This window comes from Polypterus senegalus, chromosome 16, assembly GCF_016835505.1.
Source record: "Polypterus senegalus isolate Bchr_013 chromosome 16, ASM1683550v1, whole genome shotgun sequence".
In the NCBI taxonomy this organism is placed as follows: domain Eukaryota; kingdom Metazoa; phylum Chordata; class Cladistia; order Polypteriformes; family Polypteridae; genus Polypterus; species Polypterus senegalus.
Genome location: NC_053169.1, coordinates 609,102 through 632,454, shown reverse-complemented (window position 1 = coordinate 632,454; position 23,353 = coordinate 609,102). Strand labels below are relative to the sequence as shown.

Genomic DNA, 23,353 nt, shown 5'->3' with positions numbered 1-23,353 from the left:
TCCCCAGATCTGTGCCTTGACACAATCCTGTCCGTAAGCTCTGCAGGAAATTGTTCTGACCTCAAGGCCTGGCTTCTGTGCAACTGTGGGACTTTCTATAGACAGCTGTGTGTTGTTTCTAATCACGCTAATTAACTGAATTGACCACAGGGTGAATCCAGACAAGGTGTCAATAAAATGGGATGCACCTGAGCAAAGTATCAATGCAAAGGGTCTAAATACCTGTGACCAATGTGATAGTTTCATTTTTTTTATTTTTAATAAATTAGCTCAAATTGCTAAAATCCATTTTTCATTTTGTTATTCTGGTGTATTGAGTTTTGCTTGATGTCAGGGGAAAAACATATTTAAATGACTTTAGTTTAAGGCTGCAACATAACAAAATGGTAAAACGGAAGGGTCTGAATATTCTCTGAAGGCACTGTATATATAAATTTATATAACTGCTTTTATGTGTTTAAAGGAAGACAACTGTCTCTGTTCTTTTTATTAGCATCAGACTGATGTACTGTGTTTGTTAATCAATACAGTATCTGACTTTTAGAACCTCGGTGAACCTTGACTATTTAACCCAGTTAACCAAAGACCACAGCTGGGTTTATTTTCTGCTTTAAACTAAACTCCTAACTTAATTAAACTTACGTAATTTTCCACTTTCTACTTTTATTGTAGCCATCTAAAAATCCCCTTAGTAAGAATTTAAAAAGTACAACTCGAGGTTTGTTGTGTCAAAAATAGCACTAGGAATGAAAGCCAACATAAAATGTTAACCTTGATTTCACAAAGCCTTTTTATATTCATTTCATTTAAATCTGTAGCATATCAGAGCGCCAAGATACATAAAGTACCTTTTCTGATAAGCTTATGAAAGCAGAGTTGAACTTTCAGAGTGAATAAATCCATAAAAGAAGAATGTATACATGAGTCAGACCACATTGTAGTAAATAAATGCAAAGGTCTGCTTCATTACATGCCTACTATAATTTAATAGCTGCCAGTGCCAGTGAGAGCAGCAGAATTAGCAGGGGCTGCCGACTTCAAACAGGAGCAGCAGAGTGCAAACAGTGGTATGCTCAGTTCTGTTTAGTTTATTCACGAATAGCCCGTTTCTCGCTGTACAGGCTGTTTAACCCTTTATGTGATGTAATAGTTAAAATCAAGACAATTCTTGTGAGACCATTTTCCACCCACAACGCTTAGTGAAAGTAAATAGTAAAAATCATGCATTTCAGAATTAAATAATTACACAAATATTTAAGGTGCAAAATTAATTACTACAAACTGGCTATTAGATTATTCCTGTTTATTGGCAGTAATTGCGGGTTCAGCATCTAAAGAAACAAATTAACTGACACAAGGGAATAAAAAAAAAAAAAGTTCACATATATTAAATACACCTATGTACACGGTAATCATTTTTCCAAAACTCATGGAGAGATGTAAACCCCAGTACTGGAAAAATGTGAATGCAGACAAACAGTAGGAGCAAACAATCCAATAAATGATAGGTCCTGTCAAACAAAAATGTATTGGGTTCTATTAATGAATACAGTCGAGAACCTTTGGCCAACTATTCTATATATTTCTTTGAAATCCTGTTTTGAGTACTACTACTTTTTTCTTCTTCTTAAGATATTCCACAGTTTTCCAGTATTGAAGAGCTACTAACCTGGCATATCATAAAAGGAAGTCAAAGGCTTCATTGACAGATTGATGGCCGATGACCGTTTTCTCATCTGATTTACAAGAGCTACTCTTTCCTCATCTTTCAGTAATGTTACGAAGAGCTCATGGGAAGAAAGCATGAAAACAAGCTGGAGGTCCTCGAGGCTGAGACAAAGATTCCTGAGATTAAAGTATAGAGGCACATAAGTTAAAGCTTGAACTAAACTAAATTTTAAATTGAAGTTTAGAAGAAAAATGCAAATGAATTAATCAAAAGGCATATGCTATATATGAATTAAGTCAGCAATACTTATAATTTTTAAAACTATAAAAGATTCCTTAGCAGAAAGATGTCATTTATTTACACGATATCTTTATACTGTATCTTACATAAGAAAATTAATTTTTTAGCAGAAAATTGTAATCTTTTAGTTAGCCAATAAAAAGTGTCATTTTGCTTGACTTTTCTCTACAGCAGAAAAGAAAGTGTATTGACTGAAAAACAAATCCCGTTTAAAATATGTACAGTTAAAGACAGGCATTTTAGAAATATACTGTACTTGTACTACAGGCAGAGAAAAACAAAATCAATCCAGTAAATGTTTACATGGCAATACTTCGCCTATACCTTTTTGGAACAGAAAATGCTTGTGATGCATCATTTGTTATATGATGTGTTTCATGACTAAGTGCAGCCCAACAGAAGACTCACTACAAGCAATGGAGGAGCTAAAAACATTTCTATAAACCTGGACAGACCACTTCTTAAGTTGAGAGTTTAGGTTCAATTTTATTTTCAGAATGTCACAGCAATTCTCTCCTCTAAACCCAGTAGAATCAGATGAAGGTTTATTTATACTTAATGCAGAAATCACAAATAATTTCAAAGACTGACATTTTGACGTGTAGAGGTACGATTTAATCTTTAACTTCAGTTAAACCAAAAAACGTAAAAAAATGCAATGCATCATAAAATCAAATAACACTATTTAATATATTGCTAAAAACTGTATTTTTGTATAATGATGCAGGTGTCACAATAATGCAGTATCATACTGTACTTGGAAATTCCAACTCCTAATGTGCACTGATGTGTCATCAGTAACAAGATCCTTTTGTTCCATACATATAAATTAGGTTTGGGATGTAGAATTAAAATGGTTTTATAAATTATGGATCATATAAAACAGGGGTCCCCAATCATGGTCCTGGAGGGCCGCAGTGGCTATGAGTTTTCATTCCAGCCAGTGTCCCAATTAGAACTCAATCTTTGCTGATAATGAAAGTTGGTTTTTAACTTTATGCCATGTTAGTGCCTTTATTCATCGATGACAACTTTTTGTTACTTTGTAGATCAGAGGTCCTCAATTACAGTCCTGGAGGTCTGCTATGGCTGCTGGTTTTCACTTTAACCAATTTCTTAATTAGAATCCTTTCATTTACTACTAAAGCAATACATTTTTTGGGCTTAAATTTTAGTCCTGTTGCCTGTTACCATTCAGAACCCTTAATTGCCTAGTTTAGATTTTAGCAGCTGCATTTAAGTTTTAATTGTTACCCATTTTCTTAATCCAGCATTTCTCAACCTTTAAGTATTTGCGAACAAAGTTTTCATAACAGGTTTTATCGGACCCCCCTAATGTTTTTTGAAAGGAGCCTACTAATACCAATTTGTTCTTTTTTATTAATGATATATCATAGATGCATATTTTATTATACCTACTTAACTTTAATCGACATTTATCTAACTCTATATTTATTTTTCTAGTATCAGAATGTAGTTTAAGTTCATTTGTTTTGGTTTCAATAGATGTATTTTTCATATTTTCGATTCTTGTTTTCTTTTTTTCACATCTTTGGGCCCCCACAGCTTGAGAACCACTGTCTTAATCAGACATCAATAATGAGATGCAGATAACCAATAAACCAGCAGCTCTCCAGCTAACATGCGTACCATGAAGTATCTGTGATAAAAAATGTTTAGAAATGAATGAGAGGGGAATTGGAAGGACCATTAAGTTTAAATCTATTTGGGTCCACAAAACACATGGATAATGTTCTCACAGAAGGAAACGCTACAGTGCAATTAAAACTGCTCAAGTCAAATAGTTCAATACCAAGTTTTATTATCAGCATGGACTGCTTTCTAATTAGGAAACTAGTTGGAATGAAAACCTGTGGCCACGGCAGCCCTCCAGGACTGTGATTGAGGACCCCTGATATAAAACATTATAAACATATAGTCATGGAGCTACTGCTCAGAGAGTACATATACCCTCTTGGAATAGTGACTATTTTTTATTTCCACTTTATTAGCATCCAAATGCACATCTACAAAGGAAGAAGCTAAGCTTGTGATGACTGAAGTTCATGAGAAGGACTGTGAGGAAGGGTACTGGGGCAACTGCCGCCATACTATTCCATGTCTATAACTAATATCTTTTAAAGCCAATCCCACCTTACAGGACTGCTAGTTGTAGGGTATGTTAAATTTCATTTGTTGACTTCATCGCAGGACCAGGTCAGTTTAAATGACTGAAAATCACTGGGCACATCAAATTTATCAGCACGGTCGAGCTCGCCCTTTTCTCTGACAAGCAGGTAGTATGTTGTCTGGCAGAGTCGGTGCTGTGTGAAGTCTTAATAGGCATATGGGAAGTTGAACTGCAATCTCAGCCCTTTCCTTTCTATATTTCCTTTTTGTTGTGGTACATAAACAATGAGACATCAAACTGAGGAGCACCTCTTCTGTTTGTAAGGTCCAAAACACCCACATTCCTTATTCCTTGTCACTGCATTAGATGCAATGTACTACAAGATAAGCATTAATCGGTTGTCAGCTCTCACATACACAGAGCCCATCCCTACAACTAAAGAGAAAAAAATCAAACCTGTTTGGAGACTAGTGGGAGTGAGTCGCTGGGTATGCCAGACTATGGGAGTGGTCTTCACAGAAGCGTGCCTTCAACTCAGAAAGATTATGTCGCTGGAAAAGTGTTCTAATATGACATAGTCTTTAGACTTATAGTAAATTGCGAAGGCCAATATTATTTTAATAGGAGCAATTGTCAAGAATGTATGAAAACACATGGAGGTAGCTTTCCTTAAAAAACAAAAAAATACCGTCACAAAATCATTTTGCATCTAGAAGAGGCATTCTTAACCCCTTTTCTGTGACCAGATCTTTCTTATAAATATGCTATTGTCGCTGTCCGTTTGTCTGTCCAGGATTTTAAATCACCTGTAGCTCGCAAACCGTTTGACCTGAAATTTGGTACACATATACTAAGTGACCACTACTATCCGCGTTCGAGGTGACGGTTGACCTCCAAGGTCAAAGGTCAACCAAATTAAATAACCTGTAGCCTGAAATTTGGTACACATATACTACGCTGAAACTCTGCACTACAGCTTTATATTAAAAGTGAAGTTTTGGAATTATTGCTCTTTTTATTTTTATTATATTTTATTGTAGAATCAACTCTCGGCAGCAGGGTGGCCATGCGGCGCATGCATATGGGCGCCGTTCTCATCCCTACCACCTTCACAGTCACTTCCTCTACCTCTCCATATCTTAAATCATTCTTGAGGCAGATGGAAGACTTAAGTGCCAGCTCAAGTGAAAAATTAAAGAAAACGTACTAAGTAATTGCAACACAAAAACTGACTTAATCAGTTTTAAGATGCCAACGAAAGAAGAGAAGAAGCGGGCCGCTAGGGTGGAGAGAAGAAGAGCTGCTCACGAAGCAGCAGGTGTTATTGTGCAGAGAGCGGTTACTGGGGTTTTAATAATTCAGCAGAAAGAAAGGAAAAAAATCTAAATCTTGAAGTTATGATAATTGTAGCATAGGTTTTTTTTTATCACCATTTGTACTTTTCAAGAGCTGATCTTAATGCAAGGGTTACAGGTTTACTCTTCCCCGAAATGAAAAAAATATAAAACTGACAGAGGAATGAAACGAATTAACACCTACTTTAAAAAAGAAGTCATTTTCTTTTTCATGCTTTCTGAAGCTTTCTCCTTAGGCAGTGATCTTGTGCAAACCTGCAAACATACATTTTAAATCTTTTTGAAATTCAGAATAAACAGCTTTATGTAAATGTCTCTTCAAAAACTGATCACCCCTTTAATCCTGAACACTTACAAAATAAAGAAGCTATCAAATAATCTTTTTAAGAAAACATTAAGTTCATGAACGATTTAACTGATACAAACTGAATGTTTGGAGCCCTATGCTCAGCATTGCAAGTCAAGCTCCAAAATTTAAATTCGCTATGCATAACCTTGTGATTAAGGTCATAAAGCCTTAAAAAATACAGTTTAATAAAAAGCTGCTGAATTGCTTATACCTAATGACTATACTCTCTAGTTGCAAAGTCTTACCTCAAGCAGAAAGTCAAGTTTTTCTTTTGTTGGTTTCAGCAGAAGCTGCCGAAATCGAAGACTAATTACTTCACCCTCCAGGACATCACGCACTCCATTACATATACAGATTTTATAACACACTTCATCTAGAGTTTTATTCCTGAACAAAAATATAAAGACAGCAAGTACACAAAATAAGGATATGAATTATTCATCTAATGTTTGATCTAGTTGCCCATACAGTGAATATCATTCCCACACTAATATCAGCTAGTACTATAAAGTTACCTATGCAGTACTTTCAGATTTCCAAAAGTAGACAAAAAAGAAATGTGTCGGGCTTTATCTTTATTGATTGACAGCACTGGGCTTCATTATTTAAATACCTTTACATTACCTAATCAAGAAAACACAGCATATATATTTTAAAAACCATTTGCTACTAAAATGTTAATGGTTTGTGGTCAAACTTCTATACTCTTTTCCATATCTATTATGTTTGTTCTAAAAGCTCTCGTCATCCTGGAGTTTAATGGGACGGCATAACAGGGGAAGACAAAAGCCATCACATTCCTGGCTATGAATGCCTATTAGGTCTTAGAATAGCCTCAAAACACAGAAGGTCCATACAGCAAATTTCTGTATAGATTTAATTTTCAATTTCTGGCCTCTGGGCTAAATAAATAGTCCTGTGTCTTGCTTTATCTCCTTATCTTTACACTTAATTAACTTATTCCAGAACTTCTAAACAGGCGCTGGAGGCTAACCTGGAAGCAATGAATGCAAGACTACGTCCACACTACTGTTTTTGTTTGAAAACAAAACTGTTGCTCCACCATGCTGTTTATTTAATGGGCAATGTTCCCAGCCATACTACTGTATTTTCTTGCATAAAATTGTTGACCGATTTGCAGGAAGGGTGTGGAATTGTACTTACCCTTGCTGTGCTTTCTGAAAGAATTCTCTTAGAATAGATTGTCTAAAATGATTTGGTAAACTCAAGGTTACATTGTCCTCTAAAAATATGTCAACTATTCCCTGGTAAAGAAAAAAAAAAGAATAAAGAAAAAGTAATATTTCAAATACACCACAAAATAAAAAGAATCAAAAGAATCTTAAAAACATTTAAATAATAAAAATGGCTGATATAAGCATAACAATTTCTCATACAGGAAAGGGAACAGCCATACAAATATAATTAGCGGAGTTATAAGACTGGCAGCAGCATAAAACTGATATTTGGTGCAGATGGAATTGAAACAATTGTCAAATGGCAGTTTTCTGGTGGAGTGCACAGAAACTGCTTTATAGGTATTGCTTAAATTACAGATAGCACACACCTCTTGTCATTAAAACTGGAGGCAAAAATGTTAAATTGACAACAAAGAGACGTGTATGGAGCAGGTGATTTCTTTTTAAGGTGAAAAACTGTTTGTCTAACCAGGAGTTTGAAAAAGGTTGTACCTGAACTTTCAAGATGGATGGATAGATAGATAGATAGGACACTTTATTAATCCCATGGGGAAATAGGCATGCGCTTTAGAAAGTAAATGCCTTCTCCAGATTATTTAAGCATGTGTGTTATATCTTTATTGTACTTTTCCTCTGCTGCTACATATAGTGCAGCACCCACATTTGTTACACATTTCATATTCAAAATGTTTACTCTAATCATTGTACAAAATAACTTAATTGTGAATGGGACCTACATGACACATAAACTTACAGAAAACTATAAACAACATCACTATTTAGCATTCTTTACCTTATATTCTCCCGATTTGACTAAGCCGTGTATCTTGCCATATATCACAGATTGCCCATCATCACCCTTGGATAATCCAGTCAAAACCCCACATGCTTGGCAGTATCCAGCTAACCTGCTTTCATCAATCTTACAATGCACTGCTCTTGCACCAAGCTGAAACAAAGAACACAGGGAAAAAAAAATCATATATTTCACACTTTTTGACTAACAAACACAAAAATTGCAAAACAACTAAGCTAAAGGCTCAATTATACCCTACTTACTGAATCTTTACTAAGATGTGTTTTAGTGTATGTACCATAACTTGGCTCATCTAGGCTATAGGAATATCCCTAAAAAAATAAAATTTAATCACTCCAGTATTTATTAACCTGCTTATTCAGCAAAGAAATGTAAAAGACGGTGCTTATCATTTACCGTGTGTATATTTTACTCTTTCTAATTGGTTAAACAATGCTATACAGTACATTTTATTTAATTCATGAAGTAATACAGTGATTATCAAATACCTTAGCAAGCAATTCTCTTGTTTTTAAGAAATGTTCCCTGGCCTTTTCATAACACGAGGAATTTGAACAGCCCTGCTGAAAGAAGACTGTGCCCAGATCATATGAAACCTACAGTAAAAAACAAAATATTTTTTTAATGTTTGAAAAATGAAAAGGGTCCGCTGCCTTAGATAACTAATGCAATATCAGTCCTCCTTTATATAATGGGTGGGTATTGGGTTGGTCTTTGCCTATTGCCGACAATAGTAGGCACATGGTACAAAATATCCCTGAATGGGGTACCAGTCCATCATAAGGCTCACTCACTCACACCCACCCACACTCAAGCTACCGATCCAATTAGGAATCGCCAATTCACTTAACCTGGAGGAAGAAAACTGTACTAGTCTGAGAAAACCCCACTCAAACCTGGAGAATGTACAGACTTCCCACAGAAAACCTGTCTAATGGCCTTGAACTCAGGATGCTGGATCATTTCCTTAAAATAAATAAAGCAAGAAGTTCAAATTTCCATGGTTAAAAAATGTGGGTCACACTGTTGTGCATTAATGATATATTTGTTAAAAATTTTCACAAATTGATCATGGTAAAATCTAATTGTTATATTTTAAACCTATTCCCTCGTTTTCTCAGAATAATCATTTGCTAGTAACAGAAAATACACCTGGCAATGCAGCTCATCTTTGCTTATTTTGAGCCCTGCAGTTGAACATTCAGTCTCCCCATTTGAAGTACATGAATCTACAGCCAGGAGATCCAGAGTTCTCATTGTGTGAACATAGAAATCCTTCTTCATTCCTAGGATGGCTTCTAGGACAGCAATCGAGTCATCTGCTTGCTCTTTAAGCTATAAAAAGCAAAAATCAGTTTCTTTGAAAGTAATCAATTGCAGTTATTCAGCAGGTCTCATCAATAAAAGAAAGCATGTGTTCACCATCGCCTTAATCTAAACAAAATACTTGTAATTGCCATCACTTGAAACTTATATATGATAAAGTAATAGTTGTTGTAGTAGTCCTACTTTCACCTTTTAAGTTTCAGCTTCAGCAGATCCAGCGCTTTTCTATCATGCATTAAGACTGTCATACTACATGTCATTTTTTTGCATCTATAGTGAATATCATTTATCATCATCTCAGGAAAAAAATACAACAATAATTTAAATAATAACAACACTAGGAAATATACAAACTTAATTAGAAGTGCGATATAAAACACAATAAAATGTTGCCGACAACCTATTTTCAATTATTAGCACAATAATGGAAGAACAGAACAACTGTAAGTTATGCAAGGGCAGCGAGATCATTGTTTAATAAGCACTTTCAGGAATAAACAGTTATCCTTGATAGTTTAAAATCTGTCAAATACAAGCTTTCTGCTGGGTAATTATACCCAGCAGATGTAATTATACTACTAGTTTAAAACTGGCTGTCACGTTAGTTCTTGGGATTATTTTTACTGGAGCAGACTGTAAACAGAGTTTATTATCCTATAAGCTGGAGCATGTGCATTAAAAGCAGTGCATCTAATAATTCATCAAGAAGAACAAAAAAAAAAAAAATACTCAAGAGTTCTGTAAAAAAATAAATTAAAATCAGTGCAATTTACTTAAAGCCCTTAGAAAACGTTTTATATTTCAAATTAAAAATTATGTTAATTTTCTTGTTAACAGGTGTTTAATTCAACTGGAACCAATTATTCATTTGAAACATTCATGAAAAAAGAACAAAAGTAATGAGGGCTCATTTATCCTCCTCTATATGACATGTAAAATCAACTCCACTGTTGTTTCACTTCATAAATAATATTGCACTGTAACTGATCTAAAGGGTTGGTCCCAAAAATGAAATTCTCTAACGCAAACTGTTTTGCAAGATTTTGGATTCAGCTGTTTTGAATAAAACTGTTGATTTTAAAAATGTGTTTCTTTTTCTGGCATAGGTATTTTTCATGCTCATAATATGAAGTGTATTTTGAGATGAAAAATGTCAGTCTCCTTGTTCCTGACGACGTTATTTGTTACTGAGACAAGGAAGCAGTTCTTTACACAAAGAGTTGTCAGAGTTGGGAACAAACTAGCGAGAGTTGAAGCAAAGACCTTAACAACCTTTAGGAAGTATCTGGATGACATATTGGGAAAGCTTAGTTATTAGCTAAAAAAATGAGACTGATGGACTGAATGGTTTCCTCTTGTTCGTCAAATTTCGTATTTTCTTAACGATAGTTGAGGTGGAAACAACCCAAAATTAAGTATCTGCTACACACTTTTTGCTTTCTAATGGTATTTTTTCTCCTCTACTTATTCATTCAAAAAATAGCCAGGAATTTATATTTACAAGGTTAGAAAAATACAATTTAATTCTCTAGAAGAGAGAAGGTTGCTGTTTAAATGGATTTTACAGAAGGTTTGGTAGGCCCATTGTCACACACGTGCGCTTAGGAGACAGTCGGTAAGCTCAAAGGTGAGTGAAACATCGCGAGACAAAGGGTGGATATACGGTAACGATGCCTCTCTCTTTCTTCTTGTCAGAAAAAAAGAAGAGAAGTAAACATACACAGACGGACTCTAAAGATAGCAGCCTAAAACGTCACATCCATCCAACCCAGATGACGTATCTTCCGGCTCCTCCCAATGACATCACTCCCCATGCCACATCACTTCCAGTCCATCACTGATGACGTCGCTTCCATCCCACAGCTTCGACGTCATCTCCTGCCAACTCACTTCCAGTTTCCATTTTGTTTTGTCTCTGTATAAAAACGCCATCTTGACATAAATGATTGTCAAATACTTATTGTTTTTGATCCTATACAACGCGTTTTTATCTTTCTTTGTTCTTTGGATATTATACGGGGACGGTCCCCCAAACATTTATGCTTTGTGAAGACTCTTATTTAAAAGAAGATCTATCACACCATTCATTGTCTTGACCCAGTAACCGGCAAGCAAATAGTAAAATAGAACATCTAATGGTCTCTGATGAACATGGGGAGCCATCCACCTGGATATCACTCAGACAGAAGTGGATCAAATCTGCAATAGCAGACTTATGTTGATTATTCCACAAAGAAATACCTTCAGAGGATTAGAACAGGGAAAAAAAACTACCAAGCGCTAACTTTTTGTAAGTAATAATTATATTTAAAATAATTAATTATACATGTAAGTTATACATTTTACATGGCTTAATAATTAATTGTAAAAATATTTCTCTCTCAAAAATAGTGTTTCTTCACTTCAAACTGAAAAGTGCCATTTGTCATCATTCATAAAAAAATAGATATTTGATGAAATAATTAAATTCTACTCACCACTTTTAAAATGTTTTCTGTTAATTCCTTTTCCTGCTGTACATGGTTCAGCCTAAATAACGTGCATCAAAAATATGTTTAAATGAAGATCAATCAGTATGTACAAAGAAGAATGGCATTAACATTTTTAATATTAGACACAACATACATGTTCAGCTGATGTGGTCCGGGTTTTGCTTGCTTTATTGGGAAACTGCTTTTAACTGCTGTTCGAATAGCCCTGAGAGAGAATAAAAATATTTTTAATAAAATAAGAATGTACGCCAGCAAATTTCAACCTTTTCTTAAAAATCTGATATCTGTAATAATATAACAATTCTAAGTACCAGGATGGATGGTTGCTCTTCTGCTCTATTAAAAATAGTGTCTATAATAACATTACAGATTAATTCCACATGATATACAGTATATTGTATCTACTCATTACTGTGCATGTAAGTAATTTTTTACAGGATTAGACTGAAGAAACAATGTTGAAGGTAACAATTTCTACTCAACAGCCTATAATGTACAAAATGCACAAGTAAGTAAAACATCCTTCAATCCATCTTCCAAAACCGCTTATCCACAGCAGGGTCACAGAGTAAGTAAACAATAAATGAAAATAAAATATAACATTAACAACCCAGCTTTATTTAGTTCTGGTTTGTGGAGGAACCATAAATCATTTAAGAGGAAATTTAATATTAAGATCTTACCATCGATTGTACACAAGAACAGCCATAGTGGTAGTTGGAGGTAATGTTGAGAGATCGAGGTCCACATGTTTAACTCCTGGTGGTACTTTACTAACGCACAGCAGTTCATTCAAAAGCATATTGAGAACTGGAATTGACAAACTGAAAGGCAAAACTAATGTTAAGACACATCTTGAAACATGATGCTGTATTAATTTTATACCATAACTAAAATATATTAAAACCTTCTTCTAAACCATTCTAATGATAATGTGTTGCTTTTAATGTTGTAGACATACTCAAACAATGCAGTGACCTGACAATACATAAAAAATAATGGACTGTGGATTTATAAAAAAAAAAAAATAATAGACAAATGGAAATTTAAGTACTTTTTCTTGTCATATTTTTGATAAAATAATAATAATCACACCCTTTTTCTAAAGCATCCAAGTCCCACTTCAAATGAGCAGCCACTTTGAGAGCAAGAAGCTTGAGCGTCCTGTTTCTCTTGTTATCTGCTGGAGGCTGAACTTGGTTCTGTTCATTCACTGTGGGTTTTGAAGCTTGCTCCAGAAACTGAATGATGAGTGGCACAGGTGCAGGATCTGGAAAATTACACAAAATAGAAAACCAAATCAACAAATGAAATATTTGGGGGAAAAAAGTATGGCAGTTAAAATATAAAACACTCTTTGCTTATTGTGTAAACATCTTACCAGGACATAGGTTTTGTAGGTGACGTTCTAGGAGGGAATCGTCCAAGAGAAATTCAAACCATGATGTCTGTGTAGGTGTGCAGGGTCGGCTGCAAGTCACAGCTTCACGGTCTGCTGCTTCAGCACTCATCTTACTGTAGAATAGCAAAAACATAATATACAGTATAAAGGTGCTGTGTGAAACAGGGGAGGAAAAAGGGCCATCAAGATGAAAATCATTCTCACCCACCAATTTCTAAACTTTAAAATGCTCAATACACCTGTCTTACACTACAACTGCATCTGGGATTAAATTCTATGGGTCTTATGTGCAGATTCACTCTAGATTTTATAAATGCTTACTATCACTTTTATTGCTACTATAAGGATACAAGTTAAAACAAAATGCTGCCACTTTCCCCATTTTAATAACCACTACATCCTGTTTCCTTCTAATTCTTCACTTAATACAGTAATTGAATCTCAAGTGCTTTGCTGAGCAGTGCGTCATATTGCAAAACTACTGAACACATTTTAAATGCATAATTTTACTTTCTCCAGTCCTTCTTAAACCCCAGAATATTCTGAAACTAATATAAACAAATTGCTAAGGGCAAAGTTGGCCTCCATACTTCTTAAATGGAAGACGTTTAGAATGACCCTGACTCTTACCAGACCACACCGAGAAATTTGGGAGAGAAGAGCTATGGTGAGAGAGATGACCAAGAACTCAATGGTCATGCTAGCTGATCTCCAAAGAACCTATGTGGAGATGGGAGAAGCCTCTAGAACAGGAGGTTCTCAAAGTCGGTCCTGGGGACCTACTGTGGCTTCAGGTTTTTGTTCCAACCAGATTTATAATCAGTGACAACTGATCTCAATTAATTAGCTGGTAATTTTTTTCTCTTCGCTTAATCTACATTAACAAAGCACAGAGGCATGATTTTTACATTTAGAAATATTTCTGCTTTTGCTATAGATGTAAATGCTTAACTCTCTTTTGTTGCTTTCATTATATTTCACCCTTTCTCTGTGCAGTTTTCTTCCTTCATTGTATTATTCTTTATTAATGACACTTAAAAACGAGCAGAGCAGACACCCAGGTAAACGACACTGAATCATGAAAGGCTGCAACAATTTTAGCATCAGACTAACTAATTAGTAAATAATGTATTAATTAAACAATTAGAACACCTGGAAAAGTAGAATGAAAATCAAGATGGATATATTGCTAAAAACAAAAAAAAAAAACAACATCATTCCTATATAAAGTGCCTAGTACATTTATATATATATATATATATATATATATATATATATATATATATATATATATATATATATATATACATACATACATATATACATATACATATATTTTTAACCAAACTAAGTTTTCTCATTTTTATAGTGTTCCCAAAACACATAATCTGGGAAATAACAGTTCACTTAATTAGCCCAGGATTCCAATTAAAAACAGAAGCTGATTGGAACAAAAACCCACAGCCACAGGGGGACGTTGAGAACCCCTGTTCCAGAAGGACAACCATCACTGGAATTTATTTAGGGTGACTAGAAGGAAAGCAAATAATTATTAATATACAAACCGGATTCCAAAAAAGTTGGGACACTAAACAAATTGTGAATAAAAACTGAATGCAATGATGTGGAGATGGCAAATGTCAATATTTTATTTGTAATAGAACGTAGATGACAGATCAAACGTTTAATCCAAGTAAATGTATCATTTTAAAGGAAAAATATGTTGATTCAAAATTTCACGGTGTCAACAAATCCCAAAAAAGTTGGGACAAGTAGCAATAAGAGGCTGGAAAAAGTAAATTTGAGCATAACGAAGAGCTGGAAGACCAATAAACACTAATTAGGTCAATTGGCAACATGATTGGGTATAAAAAGAGCTTCTCAGAGTGGCAGTGTCTCTCAGAAGCCAAGATGGGTAGAGGATCACCAATTCCCACAATGTTGCGCAGAAAGATAGTGGAGCAATATCAGAAAGGTGTTACCCAGCGAAAAATTGCAAAGACTTTGCATCTATCATCATCAACTGTGCATAACATCATCCGAAGATTCAGAGAATCTGGAACAATCTCTGTGCGTAAGGGTCAAGGCCGTAAAACCATACTGGATGCCCGTGATCTCCGGGCCCTTAAACGACACTGCACCACAAACAGGAATGCTACTGTAAAGGAAATCACAGAATGGGCTCAGGAATACTTCCAGAAACCATTGTCAGTGAACACAATCCACCGTGCCATCCGCCGTTGCCAGCTGAAACTCTACAGTGCAAAGAAGAAGCCATTTCTAAGCAAGATCCACAAGCTCAGGTGTTGTCACTGGGCCAGGGATCATTTAAAATGGAGTGTGGCAAAATGGAAGACTGTTCTGTGGTCAGGCGAGTCACGATTCAAAGTTCTTTTGGAAATCTGGGACGCCATGTCATCCGGACCAAAGAGGACAAGGACAACCCAAGTTGTTATCAACGCTCAGTTCAGAAGCCTGCATCTCTGATGGTATGGGGTTGCATGAGTGCGTGTGGCATGGGCAGCTTGCATGTCTGGAAAGGCACCATCAATGCAGAAAAATATATTCAGGTTCTAGAACAACATATGCTCCCATCCAGGCGTCATCTCTTTCAGGGAAGACCCTGCATTTTTCAACAAGATAATGCCAGACCACATTCTGCATCAATCACAACATCATGGCTGCGTGGAGAAGGATCCGGGTACTGAAATGGCCAGTCTGCAGTCCAGATCTTTCACCTATAGAGAACATTTGGCGCATCATAAAGAGGAAGGTGCGACAAAGAAGGCCCAAGATGATTGAACAGTTAGAGGCCTGTATTAGACAAGAATGGGAGAGCATTCCTATTTCTAAACTTGAGAAACTGGTCTCCTCGGTCCCCAGACGTCTGTTGAGTGTTGTAAGAAGAAGGGGAGATGCCACATAGTGGTGAAAATGGCCTTGTCCCAACTTTTTTGGGATTTGTTGACACCATGAAATTCTGAATCAACATATTTTTCCCTTAAAATGATACATTTTCTCAGTTTAAACTTTTGTTCTGTGATTTATGTTCTATTCTGAATAAAATATTAGAAGTTGGCACCTCCACATCATTGCATTTAGTTTTTATTCACGATTTGTATAGTGTCCCAACTTTTTTGGAATCCGGTTTGTATAAACAAAAACACACAAATACTCCATATTAAGGCTCTGCATGGGTAAAAATGGGTCACATCATGTTGATCCACCTTACTTTCACAGTTTTCATTCAACACACATTCCCTTTGGTGTGCAGTGCAATGGATTTTTAATTTAATGGACTGTTCTATGCATTAAATACAGGCGTGCGCTAAGTTCACCAGTGAATTAGATCAGTACACCCACATTGAACACAGCAAAACTCAAACAAAAAACAAACAAATACATAGATAATAAACAATAACAAAGAAACCAATCTGGTCACAAAATTGCTAAAATGAGGATGTGACCTATTATATCTATTTCTACCTGTGCATTTTTAAAATGTGGAATATCTGTGTTTTAAAATACTTCTCCGATTATAATGATGCAAGTTTACATACAGTACACCTTGCAGAAAAGTTTATTTTATTGTTAACTACGAAAAAGCTGTTTAATCTCCATGGTTTTTAAGTGTGAGGAGAGGGTGTCAGACTTCCACTTCCTGGAAGTCCACATCATGGAAGACCTGTCCTGGGGTGTGAACACAGCTGAGCTGGCGAAGGCGGCTCAGCAGAGACTTAATGTCCTGAGAGCCCTCAGTAAAAATAACATCCCCCAAAAACTGCTGGTGTCCTTCTATTGCTGCTCTATTGAGAGTATCCTGTGCTACTGCCTCTGCGTGGGGTTTTCCAGCTGCACAACAGCACAGAGGAAAACACTTCAGCGGATCATAAAGACTGCCCAGCAGATCATCGGCTGCTCTTTACCCTCTCTGGATGAAGTGCACAGCTCTCGCTGCCTCAGGAAAGCGGAAAACATCTTAAAAGACTCCTCACACCTCGGTCATGGCAGGTTCCAACTGTGGCCATCAGGCAAAAGATACAGGAGCATCAAAACAGAGACTAATAGACTGAACAACAGTTTCTACCCTGTTGCTATCAGGGCACAGAATGCCACCTAATCACCTCCAATGCAGAAGTGCAATAGTGTTCCATGTGCAATTAAGGTCTTATGTTGAATGTTTGTGTTCTACTTTATTTCTTCTTATCCTTTTGTAATTATATTTTGGCAATAATGGGTACAATGAGGCTATTAGAAATAAACTGGATACATTAGAATTAAAAGTCAAGATGGAGGTAAAAAGCTTAGGGGTAACTGTTGACTGTAATCTGAATTTTAAATCGCATATTAATCAGATCACTAGGACAGCATTTTTTCACTTAAGAAACATAGCTAAAGTTAGACCTCTTATATCATTGAAAGATGCTGAGAAATTAGTTCACGCGTTTGTTTTCAGTCGACTAGATTACTGTAACGCACTCCTCTCAGGACTACCCAAAAAAGACATAAATCACTTGCAACGAGTGCAGAATGCAGCTGCTAGAATCCTAACCAGGAAAAGAAAATCCGAGCACATCTCTCTAGTTTTGATGTCACAACAGTGGTTACCTGTGTCATTCAGGATTGACTTTAAAATTCTGCTTATGGTTTATAAAGCCTTAAATAATCTGCTCCATCTTATATATCGGAATGTCTGACACCTTATATTCCAAATCGTAACCTCAGATCCTCAAATGAGTGTCTCCTTAGAATTCCAAGAACAAAACTTAAAAGAAGTGGTGAGACGGCCTTCTGCTGTTATGCACCTAAAATCTGGAATAGCCTGCCAATAGGAATTCGCCAGGCTGATACAGTAGAGCACTTTAAAACACTGCTGAAAACACATTACTTTAACATGGCCTTTTTATAACTTCAATTTAACTTAATTTAACTTAATCCTGATACTCTGTATGTTCAATTCATCACAATAACTATTCATGGTGGCTCTAAAATCCGTACTGACCCCAACTCTCTCTTCTGTTTCTTTTTCCGGTTTCTTTGTGGTGGCTACTCAAAGCTTCATGATGCTCCAACAATGATGGATGGATTAAAAGCCAGAAGTCCACGTGACCATCATCATCATCAAGCCCTTCCGTGAGAACCCTAAATCCAAAGAGGTCTGTTTCATTTATGTTAGGTAGAATGCCCAGAGGGGACTGGGTGGTCTCATGGTCTGCAATCCCTACAGATTTTATTTTTTTTTTTCTCCAGCCGTCTGCAGTTTTTTTTTTTTTTTCTGTCCCCCCTGGCCATTGGACCTTACTCTTATTCTATGTTAATTAATGTTGACTTATTTTATTTTCTTATTGTGTCTTTTATTTTTCTATTCTTCATTATGTAAAGCACTTTGAGCTACTTTTTGTATGAAAATGTGCTATAGAAATAAATGTTGTTGTTGTATTTATTTATATTTTGACACCGCAGGGACTGCAGCTAATTTCGCTGTATTTGTTACAATGACAATAAAGATATTCTGATTCTTAATCCCGAGCGTGACTTGGGATCGGAATATACGTAAATACGGACAAGCTTGAGACAGACTCGGGGTGACATGTAATGATTCACTTTACAGAATTAAGCCCGAATAACACTTGTGACGGTATGCTGCTGCAATCTAGTAAATGAAATAACATTATGCTGTAAAAAATTAGGAATATTTCTGTGTGTTCTGCTATTTTATAATTTTGTACTTAATTAACATTAATGAGTGGAGTGTAGCCTTCAACCAAAAACACAATGAGAAATGAGAAGCCTTGAAGACAGTTTGAGGACAAAACTGAAACTGAACCATTGCTCGACTCAACCAACAGTGAAGACAATGTGAATTGGTCATCAGCCATCTTCACACAAAGTGAAACTGACACCTGTTTGGCAGATTCCAACCTGCCGAGTTTCAGTGATGTTTACGTTTGGTGCTGGCATCATACTACTGTGGACAATCCTGCACATCCTTGTTGCCCAATTACAGATACACTTGGTCTAAAGATATCTGTTGATCATGATTATCTAGACGACGGGTGGGCAAAGTCGCTCCTGGAGGGCCGCAGTGGCTGCAGGTTTTTGCTAAAACCCAATTCGTCAATAAGAAGCACTTACTGCTCAAGTACCATTTCTGCTTCAATTTAGTTGTCTCGCTCGTTAAGATTTTGAACACTTATTTGCTTATTTTAAACAGCCGTATTCTCGGTTTTTAATTTCTCCTTATTAACAATAAGAGACAAATGACACCAACATTTCTCCATTTAGCTTGTTTCCATTTACACCCATGTGTGTTTATCATGCACTATTTGGTTTAATTAAATACCTGAAATGAAAGTGAAGAGAAAAAAGTGAAGGACTGAGAATTACTCATCCGTTTTAGTCTTTAAAATTATTTGCATGATATCCTTAGAAAGGAAAAAAAAAATATCTAGGATATGAGAATGCACTAACAGGCCATGAAATGTAATTATTGGCAAGGACTGTTTTCTAATTAAGCAACTGTTGGGGACCCGAGTGGCTGGGCCAGGGCATGGGGACACCCACTTAACACCTGACTGTGGCAGATAGCGAGTCATTTCCGGAGGGTGGGACTGGACTGTGTGTCTACCTGGGGTGGGGGCTGTCAATTAGGATCCCAAGCTGTTTTGTCATGTGGCAGGTGCGGCAACACACTGCTCCCCAATTTGACTTGGCTGACTGTTTCAACAAAATCCTGCAGCCATTGCGGCACTCCAGAACTGACTTTGCCCACCCCTAATCTGGACTACTTACGATATGTTAATGATGGTCTGCTGGAGAAAAGTTGTTGAAGCAGACCACCATGCTGAGCAGTGCATGAAAAGTCACAGTAAACCATTAGGATGTCACAGTTGTTGGCGACTTTGTGTGTTTTTCAGTCACCTTACACTACGGGGCATAGAGGGTAAACCAGTCTAGAGGTGGTACTGATTCACATACTGCCTGTTATTTTTCACTCATTATGAAATACCTACATTTCACTAATAAAGATGACAATGATGAAGCCAGTCACCCAGCACCAAAACTGTACAAACTATGGAATGTACATCTATGCAGAAGGTATATGTCCCTGATCCTGAAATAATAAGTACTGACGAAAGTCTCACGGGTTACAGGGTAGGACTGTCGTGGATACAGTGCACGGGCAAGGTACGGTGCCAAGTCCTAGCACTGTTCACAAACCAGCAGCTGTCAATGTACTGTGGTAGCCTACAGTAACACAAGGGGCGCGCCGATCGTGCGGGTCCGGCACTGCCATTCTACCCTCTCATGCGCAAGAAACAGACAATAAAAAATATGACAAACCACATCTTTCGTCATCTGCTGGAACAGCGCCTATGTACGGAGACGGAGCACGTATACCGACTCGGCATCAGTACCGCAGTGGCCACTAGACATGCCTTTCTTACTGCGATTGAGTTGAGGTCGTGGTGTTTATATCTCTGTAACACATAACATTTTGTTGTTGGGGGAAAAAAAAATCACCGCTTTTGGTTCGTTTATTCGGGGGTTAACAGAACACTAAGTGGGCTTCGAAGGAGCTGGCTGTCAAACAAATAATCAGTTTTTACTAGCTGACGTCAGTTCCGTACTAAATTTGCAAAAGCACAAATACTGATGATATATTGGTTAGTGAGGTACACACATAATCATATTGCTTCCTAAGGAATAAAAACAGCAGCATATTTTTAACAATGAACCCACTGAAATCTGCAAAACATCTTTTTCATTTCTGCACACCATCATTCATTTTTAATACTTCGGTTCTAAGCTTGCAAGAAGCTGTACAACACCATTCTGTAAAATGACATGCAACACTTGAACGAATATTACTGATTTATCTACCAGCTTTTCAAACAGATCACATGCCGCCCCTTTTCACTCCCGAACACTCTCGTCACAACAAACGGTTTTAAACTCCTTATTGCCAATTGAACTATCGAGTCGCTACAACTTTACACATTCAAAAACACATTTACCTTTCTCACGTTATCGAACATAAGGGCTTACCTTGTGATGTGTACTTGTTATTTAGGAAAACTCGCCCATAAAGGGGAAATAAAGCCTTTTGCACAAAGCACCTTGCAAGTTAATTTTGTTATTTTTGTCTGTTTGCTAATTATTGCTTTTTTAATTTATTATTCTCTTTGTTTTTATTTTACTAATGTTGTTTAATTTCATTGTAAGGTGACCTTGAGTGCTAAGAAAGGCGCCTATTAAATAAAATTTATTATTATTATTATTATTATTAAACACCAACAACAAAAAAAACACACTTCCTTTTCTTTTACATACTGATGCTGAATGAGAAGTAGAACATCCGGGTCACTTTGCTATCGCTTCCTGTAATTGGCTGAAATCCCGGAAGTAACCTCCAATTTCGTATTATTATGCGCGCGTCATGGGACGTCAGGCTGCGCAATTTTGTTGAAAATTTTGGCGGTTTTCATATATTAAATACGACAAAGAAATCAGGTACAGCTTGTCAGTTTTTTAGGGGAATGACATTTGCTATTTAAATATTTATAGTCTATTTAACACATAGTCTATGTAACTCAGCGTTGGGCGGCACGGTGGCGCAGTGGTAGCACTGCTGCCTCGCAGTTAGGAGAACCGGTTTGCATATTCTCCCCGTGTGCGTGGGTTTCCTTCGGGTTCCTCCCAAAGACATGCAGGTTAAGTGTATTGGCGATTCTAATTGTGTGCTTTGTGGGTTTGGTTCCTGCCTTGTATTGGCTCCAGCAGACCCCCGTGACCCTGTTTTCGGATTCAACGAGTTGGAGGATGGATGGATGGATCTGCATTGTAAAGCATAGCTTTGTGCTACGGAGGATTTGTTCTGGAAAACGGCTCTAAAATATGAGTAAAGTTTAATCGATGTGGTTTCATAATACCCAAAGCTAAAATTTTTCACTTTACAAATTTACCTGGGAATGCCACGTGCTGGGATTTAAAGAACCTTCACAAACCGATACTTGTCTTAATGAACATGAGAACATAAAGAATTTGGAGACAATTTGGTCATTTTGTCACTTGTTTGGGTTGCTAAGCCGTCCCAATATTTCATCCAGACACTTCTTATTTGTGGTTGAGATTTCTGCTTTAACGTTTTCTGGGGGTTCCCCTCTGCCCACCGATTTATCGATTGATTGGATGTGCTCCATGTCCTGTTGGTCTGTATTCTTTTTTTTATATGTTTCTGCTGCTCTGTACATTTGAATAACCCTATTGGATTAATAAAGTTTATCATGTATAATCTTAAATCCGTTCATCTATCGGACATGTACGTCAGTGGAGTTTTGGGCTTTCAGTGATTTCTACATCTGTTCTTTTGCTGTTGCAGAATGATTGCACAAACTACTACAAGAAAACAGAATCAGAAGTTGAGTGCAAAGGTTTTAATGTTTCGTGGGCTTTCTGATATCATCTCAGGGTCAAAAATATCCATAAAACACCTAATGTTTGGCGCACTGTCCCTTTAGCGCAGCAGTCCTCAACTCCCCAGTGGCTGCAGGGTTTCATTCTAACCCTTTTCTTAATTAGTGACCTGTTCTGGCTGCTGATTAACTTCGCTTGAATTCATTTTAATTGACTTGCTTTTTAAGATTTGTTCCCCTGAATTGCTTCATTTCTTTCCTCAAATGCCACCCAAACAGAAATGAAACGTGAAGTGAGGGAGCCACCAACTAAGACCAACTAAGTCAGGGCCTCAAACTCCAACCAATTTCACTCCAACCGGTTGCTCAATTAGGCTCTGAGTCTTGTCGTTAATTAAACCCGTTCTTTAATTCCATGGCTTGTTGCTGCTCTCACTGTGCAATTGCAGACATTTCCGAAATGTTTGATCTTCTCATTTCTAAGAGCTCCATTAAAACGTTTTGGTGATCTGAGCCGATCAGAATTCCTGAGACCTTCACCTTTCTTTATTGTCAGATATCTTATGATGGACACAGTTTGCTGGTCTTGTTTTGGTTCATTTTATATATCATTATTGTTTGCCTGCTAATTAAGGAAAAAGAAACAATTAAGGGGTCTGAGTCTTCAAGAACAAATCAAGTAAATTTAATTCAAAATAAGTTAATTAGCAGTAAAAACAAGCCACAAAGTAATAAAAGGGTAAGAATGAAATCCTTCAGCCACCGGGGACCCCAGATTTAGCGAGTTTCACCTCTATCAGACTCTTCTGGTAGCCATCAACAAGCTTCTGGCAGAATTCTGGTTGGGCATTTGACTCCTACGCTTGGCAGAACTGGTAGAGTTCAGTCTAATTTGTT

At 36.7% G+C, this 23,353-nt stretch overlaps 1 protein-coding gene across 2 annotated transcripts in view; it reads right to left on the bottom strand.

Annotated features, from left to right (window-relative positions):
* The window catches only part of ints8 (integrator complex subunit 8), a 45,791-nt gene extending 24,551 nt beyond the window's left edge, over positions 1 to 21,240 (bottom strand). The window contains exons 1-13 of one of the 2 annotated variants that reach the window (XM_039737826.1): positions 21,090 to 21,240; positions 13,020 to 13,153; positions 12,734 to 12,908; positions 12,322 to 12,462; positions 11,772 to 11,843; positions 11,624 to 11,675; positions 8,973 to 9,155; positions 8,309 to 8,416; positions 7,797 to 7,952; positions 6,969 to 7,069; positions 6,050 to 6,191; positions 5,640 to 5,710; positions 1,670 to 1,845 (exon numbers count right to left, since the gene is read on the bottom strand). In XM_039737826.1, coding sequence (XP_039593760.1) covers positions 1,670 to 1,845; positions 5,640 to 5,710; positions 6,050 to 6,191; positions 6,969 to 7,069; positions 7,797 to 7,952; positions 8,309 to 8,416; positions 8,973 to 9,155; positions 11,624 to 11,675; positions 11,772 to 11,843; positions 12,322 to 12,462; positions 12,734 to 12,908; positions 13,020 to 13,149 — 1,507 coding nt within the window. In that variant the 5' untranslated portion in view covers positions 13,150 to 13,153; positions 21,090 to 21,240. Of the gene's footprint in view, positions 1 to 1,669; positions 1,846 to 5,639; positions 5,711 to 6,049; positions 6,192 to 6,968; positions 7,070 to 7,796; positions 7,953 to 8,308; positions 8,417 to 8,972; positions 9,156 to 11,623; positions 11,676 to 11,771; positions 11,844 to 12,321; positions 12,463 to 12,733; positions 12,909 to 13,019; positions 13,154 to 13,670; positions 13,798 to 21,089 lie in introns of those variants that run through there. The other variant, XM_039737827.1, reaches the window with a different exon arrangement.
* Positions 21,241 to 23,353: the final 2,113 nt, after the last annotated feature.